Genomic DNA, 13,313 nt, shown 5'->3' on the forward strand with positions numbered 1-13,313 from the left:
AGATCCTTGTGATATTTTATCCAAAATAAGTCAGTTCTACGAGAAATTATTCTGTGCGGAGGCCGAACGCAGCTCTACGTCTAGAGTCAAATCAGGTGCAATCACATCAGACATATCAAGCCGAGTATTGAGCGATACCAAGCAGCACCGAGCCGTGGTACACAACAAAATGGTGATGTGACGCATTTTGGTTGTTCTCCGGATTTATTGGCATCCGCCACTACTGTCGACCGCCCACAACCAACACAGGTCATCGTCTCTGTCAACCACCAACCATCACAATTATTGAGTTGTCCATTATCTTAATTTTATTTCAAACAAAAACAAAATCTTACATATTAATTTATTTTGCATTATTTTATATGCTAATCAAATGACCCCTTAATCAGAAAAGAAGCACGATGACTTCACACATTATTTATAAACTCTTTGATGAATTTTGTTAAACAGTATTCGGTATTCGGTATTAGTGCCACTTAGGAATTCGCTTATGATTAGGTAATTTTGCCGCTAATTTATTCGCTGAAAAAATTCCTTCTCAATCAAAATGATAATTTGACTTTACTTTTTGATTAATTTGACTCTCTCTCTCTCTCTTCACCGTGAGTCGATAAGGATTAATATACTCATTATATTCCTGTTTTATTAAATATTTCTAAAATACCATCTTATATTTGAACCAATATTCTCATTATATCATTATTAATATTATGAGAGATTTACATATATATACAGCACTCCAAACAATGTAATTTACATATTTGACATGTAAAGCGTTAACGATGTTAACTGGTCTTACAGGAGCTCTTAGGTGAGAGCATCAAGAATTTTTATTAGATCCAATGTCCTGACGTAATTCTACGTTCGGACGCTAGTAAAATGGTGCCACGTGCTCTTATTCTTTACCGCGCGGCCCGACGATCCGATTCGGACCGACGCAGGATTGTTATGTATTGGCTGATTTGTGCAGACTGGGATATTGCTAGGTATTGCTCGATATTGCTCGGCAATAACGAGAAATATCATTCTGTGAAGACCAATATTGACCTAGCTTTACCAAGCAATACCGAGCAATACCCTGGTATTACTAGGTATTGCTAGATGAATCACGGCAATTTTTGATTTTACTGCATTTTGCAGTGAAAAATGAGAGTTTCGGTTGGAGATGCCCTTTATAAGAAGCTCATATGGCGGACCAATAGCTTGTGAGAGTTTATAGATTTTATTGGGAACTTTTATTTTTATTTTATTTTGATATTTTAGGTGCTATATGAAATTGAGATATAAATTATATAAATTAAAAAAAAATTGAATGCATATATACTGTGTGGGTCGAAATTGAAATTTCTAGCCCGTAATTGTTGGAATTAAAGGTAGACAGACAACTTGAAAGCGATGAGATCATGTGGACCGGCAATCATTAAAAAAAAAAAAGTTCATTAAAAAATAGAATTAAATAAATAATTTAGAAGATAGCTAGGCTGTATTGCTCTGAGTGGACCTCACTTCAGCAACTCCTGTTCATCTTTTCTCTGAGCACATATTTTTATAATTATATTAGTGCTAAAAAGTCTGTATGTTTTCTGTTGACAGACTATTTAACATGAAATTTTAATAATGAAAAAAAAATTCTAAAAATCGAAGCAATTTTTGAGATATTTTTAAGGAATTATTTCATTTAATTAATTTGTTTGTATTCTACGATGGGAAATAGAATGTAGTTAAAAAATTTTGTTGGTGCAAATCATGGTTTAAAATTGCGCAATATGAGGCTCGCCTTGAGGTCCGTCTTTGCGCAATTCCAGTAAAAAACGTCTCGATGCTTACGCCTCGAGCTTTTTTTATGAGGCTTGCGACACAACTTGGTTGAGGCCCGCCTTGAGATCTGCCTCGCCTCAGTGTAAGCCTCATGCTATATATATTAAAACTTACATAAATCTTGAAGTAAATGCTCGACATTTGACTCTATACGAGAGAAGAAAGGGGAGAGAGCAGCTCACCATAATGATGATTCAAATGAAGAAACCCTTAGTGATGATGACTTATGAGTTCTTATGTGATATGTCATTGTTATTTATTTTTGGAAATTTGAATTATATATTAATGAAAAGAGTACTGGGATTTGGGAAAGATATAATTTTGAGTTGAACTATATTTCATGGTCTTATTATTGAGATATTTTAATTTCACTTCATATCTTATATTTTTTTTTATGTTTAATATTATTCACTCATTAGTATATAAAAAATTATCATTTTATATTTACGAAATCTTTTGATTTTGAGGCTTACGCCTCGCCTCACGAATAAAAAACGCCTCAATACCCAAATACGCAATTTTAAATATTAGTGCAAATTAGTTGAATTTGTTGCTCTATTATTATTATTATTATATCATAATAAACTACCATTGTGGACTTTCTGGTGATAAAAATTAGTTTAATATTTAGTAAATTGCGTGTATAACACCCAATTAACAAGAATGTCAAAGAAAACGCCTTATATTAAATCAATTGACGTTTCATCAGTGGAGCTAAATTATTTGTTGATAGAGAAGCACCACAGATTATTGATCTTCATAGCACATAAATTATTGTATGGAGATCAGACACAGATTATCAAACGAATACCAATTAAGATGTGTCACATCAGCGATACCGAGTCACGATACCTAGCAATACCGAGCGATACCAAGCTACGATACCGAGTACACAAGTGTCGTGGCACATTTTAGCTGATCTCCGAACGATATTCGACATTCACATAAAATAATTAATCCATAAATTATGATACTATATGCTCTCCTATAAGAATAGCCTATTCTCCAAAGCAAGTCCGTTATATCATCTAATGAAAGGCCAACCTTATCAATTGGTCCTTATTTCTTACGCCATTTCACTTCAGAGGTTCTACAACTAAACATAAGCCCTTTAACCCATTTTCTTTATATGTACTTCAGAATAGTTTAAGAAGGTTACAGCTTTTATGAAGGTAGTCATAAAAAATATTAAAAAAAAAAACTATTATTGTAAACATAGTAAAATATCTTTTAAAAGCAGTAAGAAAATATAAGTCAAATAAATATTATGATTAAAATCTGAAAAACAAAGCTGAAAAAAACTATCTCACATAAACCCTCTATTTATTTTGCATATACTTGAAAGAAAGCATCATTTTAAAGAGTTCTATGAGCATAAAAATGCTCTAAAGCAAGAAAGAGTTCTATGAGCATAAAAATGCTCTAAAGCAAGAAATTATTCCGTGCGATCACCCGACATATCATAAGTAAATTAGAATGGGCTGCGTCACCCAGTACAGAGCAAAACAATAACATGGTGCATCTTAGTTCACCTCCAGATGCCGTCCAATGACCGCACCGAATAATTTCTCCTAAAGAATGTACTATTGTATATGAAGAATTCCGGTATATCATTCCAGCACAATAACAAAGAAGGTTACATGTGACCTAGAGGAAATGGAGAGAGAGAGAGAGAGAGGTTAATAAATATCCTATGCAAGAAAAACATCACAGCAAATTCCACTCAAAACCTGAAGCGGCATATCCACGCTTCAGCCCAAAAGCTATAACAAACACCCTCTCGTTTGAACCAAGAACAATGATGCTTCCATAACTATTACACACTACAGACACTTCACAGACAAACTTAAACAAGTTCGTTTTCATGGTTCCATTTGAGGCACAATTACCATCATAACACATTGATTAGCTTCAAACAAAAGATGAAGAAATCTTCAAAAAGAAAAGTAGAATGAACAATACAAGCTAGTAGTCTCCCTGACTAGAATTCTACCTCCCATCAGCTGATGTGAAGGACTCTGCAAACCCCGCTGGCCTAGTGGGTATACTGCTCTGTGTGTTTTCCAGGCTGCCGAGGAACGAAGAGGTTGCTCCATCTCCATCCTCAAAAGCTTGCCACTTCTTCAGAGCCTGCGGCAGCGTCATGTCCAAGTCTATGCCGAAGCTGTCGTCGGAGTCAGGATCCGATGGCTTCCAAAGCTCGGCGAGGGTGGACAGAACATTGACGGCATGTCCCATGTCAGGCCTCTGGTGTGGCTCGCGGGCACAGCAATGGCCGGCAAGCTCGGCTACGGTGGTGATGCTTGCGAGGGTTTCCTCTTCTAGATACATCACAGGGTCTATGGCCTTGCGGAAACTCTCCTTGTTGAGCTGTATGCGGCGGAACCATGAAACCAGGTGCACACTTTCCTCTGGCTGACTCTCATCAAGTGCTTTCCGGCCACTTATCAGCTCCATCAATATCACACCAAAACTGAAGACATCGGCCTTTGTTGTAACACGCCCGGTCACTGGACAAATTTTTCAATCAACATTAGTATAATAAAGGCAGTTAACATATATTCATTTTAGATTTACTGAATTTCACAACAGCGCAGCACCAAATGGACCTAGGTTCCATTATATTTATAAGTGAAAAAGCAAAGTTAATTTTCAAACACAATATATAATAGCCATATTAAAACCCAAGAGCACAAACACTAGTACAATATATAACAACATCATGTCTTTATCCCACTACGTGGGGTCAGCTACCTTAATCCTTTTTCTCCAATGTATCATGTTAAGGATCAAATTCTCATTTAAAACTAATAAAGAAAGATCATTTCTAATATTTTCTAACCAAGTCTTTTTAGGTATACCTCTACCTTTCTTAACATAAGACAAGTCTAATACATCTACTCTCCTAATCGGGTCATCGGAAGGCCTCCGTTTTATATGACAAACCATCTGATACATCTACTATCCCACATAACATTAACTTACTCATACACAGATAAAATCTTAAGATCTAGAATCTTAGTCTTAATTTTTTTTTTGTTAATATTCTTAAAAAGCCCCCATCTAATTCTAGAATAACATTTTGCTTTATTTTTTATATTCTGCCTCTTCATCTTAAATTTTGAAAATAATAAGTGATGTTGGATACATAAATTAAAACCCGAAATAAATTTACAATATGTGCAATCTAAACGATCTATTTTTCTTATAAGAAAACAATAAATATGAGTTTTATTATATCAATTTTTATAAGTGATGAGATGTTTTCTTAAAGGTATTAGCAATTACGAAATCGTAAGCTATAACAAAATATAATATAACTTTACCACCTTCATTAATCACTTCAAACTCATAGCCATCATGAATTCTTTTAAAATCTACTTCTCTACCAACATGTTTATTTAAATATTCTTCAATAACACTTTAAAATTATTTAAATTAAAAAAAAAATATTCTTCAATAAAAACTCCTTCAAAAGATATCTTTTGTATTAATTATTCTAAGTCATTACAAAATTTTACTTTTGAACATATATCCAAACATATTTGAGAAACAAAAGCACATATAATATTAATAATCTTAGCACAATAATAATCTTTAAAGCTATAATTATATTTCAAATTCTATTAATTTTTACAACATTATCCTTCAAACTCTTATCTATATAATCACACCTACATCATTTCTAGTACGACTCCTATAAGAATATTATAGTTTAAATCCTAAACTATCAATCTACTTAGCATTCTCTCCCACCCATTTAGTTTCCTAAATGCATAGAATATTTATGTTTCTATGAATCATAATATTTATTAATTCCACTAATTTATTTGTAAGGGAACCTATATTCCAAATTCATATCCTAATTTTAGTATATGCAACAAAATTTTTTCATATGGATTAATGTTTATCTTTAGGATACATCTTAAAAACTTATTAAAAAAAGAAACAAATCCAACCACAACATTTATAGGGGCAAGTTCATCTTCATCCAATACTAAGATGGCACCAATTTGATGTATATGCCTACTACTGACATCACCATTGAGAATATTGACAAAACTAGTATAATAAGCCATAAATGCTAAGGCAATGCAATGAATAGAAAATTTTGTACAAGATATCACAAGTAAAATTATAATAAAGATATGAATATGTAAGAATTATATAAAACATTTGCAATTACTTTAGCAATTCTTCTCTTTACTTATTCCTAATTGTTTACCTTAGCATCTGGTGAGTTTGGTGGCTTCTCCAAAAAGCAAACATGAGAGGAAACATGGGAACGATGGAACAAAGAGGAATTTACGGCTTCTCCTTAAAGAAAAAAAAGGGAGGTCGTAAGGGAGATGGGTGAACTGAAACAATAAGAAAAATAACTAGCTTATGAGTGCGAGTGCGTGACTGAGACATATCTGTTGAGAGTTTCTTATGTTCTTAAAGAGTTGATGAGAAAGAAGTTCCACTTCTTTTCTCTTTGGTTGTCTTGAGAAAGATTGCTATAAGTTTTGATAAAATTTTCTATGATCTCCTAATTAATTTTTAAATAATAGATTTTAGCATGTGTTTTGATACTTTTATTTGCACTACTTCATACATTTTGATAAAATATTGCTTGTAAGCTACATGTCAACTCAGTGGGATAAAAGCTAATTGTTGCTATTGTACTACTGCTCTCTTCTAGACCCTTTCAAAAAACGGTTATTCAAGCAGTTTACTACAACAAGTTGGTATATTTAGGAGATCGCATCAAACAGTAGATTTGAAGGGGGAAGATTCTCTAGTTAGCATAAAGAAGAGAAAAATGGGATAGATCATAAAGCCCCTTAATTTGATTATTCTGCATTGGAATATGTTTCTTTTAGATCAAGCAATTCTTAATGTGAATATTGAAAAGGGAGATAAAACTTTGAATTAACAATGATCTCTACTATCCTTTTATGATTACATTAGTGCCACCATAATATATTGGAAAAATAAAATTTTTATGACAAAGGGAAAATCGGCTCTCCTATCCAATAGGTAGAAAACGTCTGGAGAAAGCCTGGCTAGGAAGAAGAAAAGTTAATAGAGCAAACAAATTTAAAAAAAATGAAGATCTAAATCAAAATCCAAGAAGAAAGGACAATGCCACTACTGCACTTAAAATTAACCGCTAAAAAATCAGAATATAAGTTATTTAAAGGAAAGCTCAAGAAAGAAAAAAAGTGATCAAAGAAAGGAACTTTTATTTGGTTCGGTGTAAGGATGCAGAGGAACATTCGGTCGTAGGCAAAATCGCGCCTATACCGAGGTGTACCGAGTTTTTTCAGTATAGGTGCGATTTTGCCTACGACCGAATGTTCCTCTGCATCCGGTCGGAGGACGTAATAATTCTTCTCAAAGAAGGGACTATAGCTCTACAACAACATCAATAGCAAACTACCAGAAAGTTGGATCTATTCTAATTCTAAAAAATTGGCTTTCTTATAGGCTTTTCTAAGGTGGAAATATCCTTATGAGCAATGACATGACCTTTGATACAGTAGGAATTAGTCAAGACACGAGATTTTATGACATGTGGGAATATTGGATTATGTCAAAACATTACATAGTTGAAATATATTTAAGTTTAAAATATCAATTGGTTAACCCTTACCCATACCCATAGAATTAAGCTTTTGGATTGAAGTTTCATATGTGAGGAGAGGAATACACCGGGGTACAGGTGTAAAGATCGAACTCTCCGGGTTCTCACCGTTTGTGATGACGAGGAAATTGGGGAGGGTGTCGTCTTTCCACCTTGTGGACAATGTGGGTCTTTGGGTGGGGGTATTGATAGACCGACCACTAGACCAATCTGGGTCTACCAGAGGAGGAACAAAGTTCCACCCCTAAGAAGCCGCAGATATCGCAGATGCTGCCTCCTCTGGGCAGGGTTCAATAAGAGGCCATTAATTGTGTTTAGGAAGGAGTTTTGAAAAGAGGGGTCGTTTAGGGATTTCCTTTATCATTGCTTGCTTTTTCTTTACTTTAAGTTGATTGTTTTCGTAGGGCTAGGGTATCAATTTTTTTTAATGAATTTAGTTGTTCTTCGTTGTTTTTGGGCTCTAGCGGTGTCTTGAGATTTGATAGAGTCATATCCTCCTCTCCAATTGAGAATCAATTCTATCTTAATATTTTTCTTCCATCAATTATCAATATAATTATTTCTCACTAGTATTTTCCCCAAATTCTTCTTATTTCTGATTTTGAACTTTACTGAAATTCAAATTCAGCCAAGTTAATTTTGATTTCTACAAGTGTTTCCTATTAGAATTTTTATAACAACCAAAGGGATATTCACTGAGCTAAGGAATAATTGTATCAAGGGCAAACCAAGCATATTGATGCCTAGCACCACTTCATCAAAAAGAAAGTTGAAGATGAAGAAGTTTCAATTCAAAAGATTTCCAAAAGCATGCCACCTTGCTTACTAAAGGTAATTCCATGTTCTAAAATGTTGGCATCATTTGGAATTGATTAGTTTGTGTAGCTAATGATGCCCTTCTGGCTTAGTGTGAGGAGAAGATTTTGGTGATATTAGTAGTAACTAGGTTATCCACTTTATCATTTGATGATATGAAAGAGTTTAAAAAGGATAGGATTATATAAATTATAAAAGGCACCCAAAGGTGACTCTTCTCTCCTCTTATTCCTCATTATTTACCAAGATGTGTAGCTTCAATTTCAAAGCAAGAGAAGTATCTTCTCTAGATCATGAAGATAAAGAGGAACGGAAAAGTGATTGAACATAGAGATCGTATGACTTCTCCTTTGTGGAAAAAAATAGAGCAAGATTAAAAAGAAGAGAGGGATAAAGGGTTGAGTCAAGGAGAAGGGCTACCAGCTTACAAGCATGAGAGAAAGATTGAGAAACCTCTTTTGTAAGCTATTTTTGTTCTTGAAGATTTTATTAGAAAAGAATTACCCTTATTTTTCTTTTTGGCTTTCTATTGAGTAAAGCGCCTTTAAGGTTTGTTGAAATCTTTTCCACTCTCCCAGTCAACTTTTAGAGGATATTTGATATATGTTTAGTAATTCCTCTTTTTTTGTACTATTTTATACATTTAAATGGTAGATTGTAGCTCAATGAATGTAGCCCTTGATCAAATCACATAAATTTGGCTATCTTGTTTCTATGGCTCTTTGTTATTTTGTGTATATTCGTATGATGTTAGTTTGGCTTCTCCAAAGTTTTTGTACTTTGCGTTCGTTGGTGTCTCTCAAAGAGATTGATTTGGGCATTCTCTACAACAAATCATAACTCGCCATGTGGCCTCATTACCAAAAAAACAAATAATGGAGAAGGGATGATGAAACAATTAGATTTATAGGCATGCCCTCAATTTAATAATCAGGCTTGTGACATCCTTATGAAAGCTTTGTTTTTCTATAAAGTGAAGCAAATGAAAACGACAAGCCTTGTCCATCAACAATTTTGTACATGACTTGTCCAATTAACCACAGATAACTAATTAAATAAATTATTAAGTAAAGTGACCTTCATGCATCTCAGATTTAAACAATAAATAACTTTGTCCCCTAACATTACTTATAAAACTATTTGACAATAACTAAAAGTTAAAATTTCTAGAAAACGTGCGTCAATGCATGCAACTATAACAGAAAAAAAAAAAAGATTGGTGACATAGATAGATGGTAGAAGGATTACCAGCATACTCAGGTGCAAGGTACCCAAAAGTTCCTGCAAGTCGAGTCTCCACAGAGCATCCTTTGCCATCTGCTAGTCTAACAAGCCCAAAGTCTGCGACCTTAGCCTTCATATCATCTCCAAGAAGAATGTTTGAGGGCTTCAAATCTCTATGAATAAAGCTCTGATGAGCAAGACTGTGCAGATATTCCACCCCCCTTGCAACATCCAGAGCAATGCTCAACCTCTTCATCCACTCCAATGACTTCAACCCCTCTTCCCTCCAATCAAACAGGTGACGGCTCAATGTTCCCTGCGGCATGTATTCATACACCAGGAGCCTTTCATTTCCATCCAAGCAATACCCAAGCAGTGAAACCAGATTACGATGCCTAACTTTTGTAAGAACTGCAATCTCAGACTTGAATTCATTCAAACCCTTTGTGCCCATCACACCAGACTCCATTCTTTTAACCGCTATCTTAGTACCATCGTGAAGCTCACCCTTGTACACAGTACCAAAACCTCCTCGGCCGAGGATGTTCTCTTCACTGAAGTTATTGGTCACATTCTTTAGGACTTGGATGGAAATCATCAAATTTCCAGCTTCAACAACATGGACATCACTAGGTCTGCTGCTGGCCTGACTATAATTCTCACTTGCAGACCCTGTATTCACGCTCGATCCTGCCACTGTAATCTTCACCAAATCTGGATCTGACCCAGAATATCTAGGATGAATCACAGTTGTGTTTGGACTCTGAACCCGGTTAAAATTTTGCTGCTTTCTCTTGTAATAGCATAGACTCATGAAAGTTAAGAGGGAAATTCCACAAATCGCAGTGAGAACAGAGCCAACGATTATTCCCACTTGAGTGGAGGTAGCCTTCCCTTTGCCACGAGGCACTTCGCCGCTCTCTGAACCAACGGGCCCAGAACCATTTATAAGAACTCCAGAAGGACTGGAAACCGGAGTAAGAACATTACTGCCTATGTTTGGGTTCCCTTGGGTTTTCAAAAGAACATGTTCTGGAAAGTTCGGAACTTTACCGGAGATTGAGTTGTTCGAAACGTCCAACTCGGAGAGATTAGCCAGGCCAGTCAGCGACGTTGGGATGGTGCCGATAAGATTGTTATTGGAGAGCAGAAGCTTCTGAAGCGCAGGAAGTTTTGCATAGTCCGGGGAGATGGTGCCGTTCAAACCCATATTCTGAAAGTTGATGACCGTGATATTTCCCTCACCGTTGCAAGTAACTCCAAGCCATTCGGCGCCGCAGGGGTCGTTCCCCTTCCAGTTCTCTCCGAATATTACCGGATAGTCAAAAGATTTAGCAATGGTAAGCAGTACATCTACACGAGCATCGCAGGGAGATCCCGGCTTTTCCAAACAAAAGCTCTCCGTTTTAGGGTCGAGGTCTAACTCTTTTACGGAGTTGGGGAACTCAGGCAAGGGTCCTTGGAGAAGATTGTTGGTGAGAGCGACCCTTGTGAGGGATTTCAACGATGTGAGCGAGCTCGGCACGGGGCCAGTGAGCTTGTTGTCTCGAATCATGAGATCCCGGAGGCCACCGAGGCCGGAGAAGTCCGGAAGCGGGCCATCGAACGAGTTGGAGTGGAGCCAAAGCTGCTCCAAATTAGTCATATTCTGTACGACGGAGATGCTACCGGAGAGGGAATGGCCGCCGACTTGGTTGTTAAGCCAGAGCGAGCGAATGCCGGAACCAGCGAACGTGGCCGGCAACTGACCAGAGAGAAGGTTAAAAGCAAGCGCAAGGTGGTTGAAACTGGGGAAGGAGGTGGCGAGAAAGTCGGGAACGGAGCCCGAGACATTAGCCGAGTTGGCGGAGAAGTTGACGAGGCCTCCGGCGTCGCGCAGGGATGCCGGGATCTGCCATGGTTTGAACGGGTTATAGTCGAGGTACACTGACGTGAGGGAGCTAAGGCCGGAGAAGAAGTTGGAGGGGATGGACGAGAAGAGGTTATTATGGAGGAGCAAGACTTGGAGCTTGGAGAGGCCGGTGAGTATGGGGAGAGCACCGGATATACTGTTATTCTGGAGCTCAAGCCGGTTGAGCTCGGTGAGATTTCCAATCTCTGGTGGTAGGGTTCCGGTGAGGCGCTGGTTTCCAATCTGGATGGCGGTCACCCGGCTCCCGCTGCAAAGCACGCGGCGCCAGGACGAGCAGGGGTCGGTATCCGGCGACCATTTGAGGGCTCTGTCGGCGCCTAGAGTTCGCGCTAGTGCATGCATTGCCGCTGCATCGTCGGCGTTGGTCTGCGCCGCTGCGCCGACGACCGCTGCCGCCGCGACAACGGCGAATAGAAAATCAAGTGTCCTCATCGAGATTCGAACTGCTGCTAGCTCTTGGTGTAAGTGACTAAGGAGCTCTAGGGTTCCACCCCGCCATTTTTCCGTAAACTAAAGTTTCAGAAAGATGCTGAGAAGAGAAAGCGAGCGATTGTAAGCGGGCAAGAAATACGGAGAGAAGGCTGTCAACAGTGCCATAGAGGGAGAGAGAAGGGGGAAGCAGCACATGGAGAGGCACATGGGAGTGGGTCCCACAAGGAATATAGGGCAGCGATTCGAGCGTTGTGGAGATAGGGTCCAGCTGGATAAAAAACTATCCATTAAGAAATTCGCTGCATAAATTCCAAAGAAATTTATAGTTTAATTTTATATAAATATCTACTTGCATGCTAGAGGCTAGACCAATTAAATTGCTCCACTATTCATGTGAAGATAACAGAGTCTCCATTCTTCTTAACGGGAGAAGATGGTATAATATAACAATATTTTCATTTTTTTTTAATTGGACTCTGAAGACAGTAATAGAAATGTTGGAGAAATAATGAGATGATGGTCTTCAACATTAAACAATGACAGTTAAGAAAATGTTGTTAGATTGTGGTGGATGTTGATATTGGGAGATGTAATTAGGAATGTAAATGAGTCTAATTAACTCAAGTAAATCTCTAATCGAGTTAAGTTTATTTAGTTCTAGTTGAGCTCAAGCTAGTTTATTAAACTCGAGCTCTACTCGTTAGAGAATCTAGGCTTGAGTTCAACTCGATTGTTGAGATTAAATTCTTACTTTTAAATTAAAATTTTTATTTTTATAAGAATTTTTTATTTTTAATATATAATTAATTTAAAATTATTAAAATATCTTATATAATGCCAATTTAAATTTAGTTTTAAATTAATTGAGTAGCTCAATGAGCTTCGAGCAAAGCCAGGCTAAGCTCGAGCTCATGCTTGTTTAATGTACAGCTTAAGTATATGCTCGAGCTTGAATTCGAACTTGTGGCATGATAAGCTTAACTTGTGAGCTAATTAATGAGTCAAGCTCGAGCTGGCTCCGCTCACTTACACCCATACTGTCAGTCAGAAGATGATGATGAATATTAGTGTCAGCTGGTATATGTTGACACTAATTAGGAGACGATCATTGGGTGATGACAATCAAGTGATAATAGATATCTACATTTACTATTGAACAATGACAGTTGCTGGTAGTGATCATTGTCATCAAGTATTGTGTATAATTTTATATTATTCAAATATATGAGTTCTTTCTCATTCTTGATCTTATTCATGTATAGATTGAGGGTCTGTTTATAAATTTTTGAAGTGATATTTTGATTATTTACTCAGTCTCTTCAAATATTCTATTGTATAACTCTTGTTAATCACCTTGATCATATAAAATTTTATAGGCATTTAAGTGCCTTAATGAATTATAATTAAATGAGTTAAAGTTATTTGATTCCTATCATTCTACACATTCGAGTGCTTTAATGAATTATAATTGAATGATATATA

At 36.7% G+C, this 13,313-nt stretch overlaps 1 protein-coding gene across 1 annotated transcript; it reads right to left on the bottom strand.

The window, feature by feature from the left end:
• Positions 1–3,582: 3,582 nt before the first annotated feature.
• On the bottom strand, positions 3,583–11,986 carry LOC110111235 (receptor protein kinase TMK1). The gene is made up of 2 exons (XM_020843005.2): positions 9,512–11,986; positions 3,583–4,328 (listed from the first exon to the last, which is right to left on the bottom strand). Exons 1-2 carry the CDS (start codon positions 11,829–11,831, stop codon positions 3,808–3,810), a joined length of 2,841 nt encoding a protein of 946 aa, XP_020698664.1. The 5' UTR covers positions 11,832–11,986; the 3' UTR covers positions 3,583–3,807.
• Between the last annotated feature and the right edge of the window lie 1,327 nt (positions 11,987–13,313).

This window comes from Dendrobium catenatum, unplaced genomic scaffold, assembly GCF_001605985.2.
Source record: "Dendrobium catenatum unplaced genomic scaffold, ASM160598v2 fragScaff_scaffold_1090, whole genome shotgun sequence".
Taxonomy (NCBI): domain Eukaryota; kingdom Viridiplantae; phylum Streptophyta; class Magnoliopsida; order Asparagales; family Orchidaceae; genus Dendrobium; species Dendrobium catenatum.

Excerpts from the sequence above, each read along its gene's own strand:
- LOC110111235 (XM_020843005.2), bottom strand. The coding sequence starts at position 11,831 with ATGAGGACACTTGATTTTCTATTCGCCGTTGTCGCGGCGGCAGCGGTC. Across the intron at positions 4,329-9,511 it reads CCTTGCACCTGAGTATGCTG|TGACCGGGCGTGTTACAACA; the intron begins GTAATCCTTCTA and ends AAATTTGTCCAG.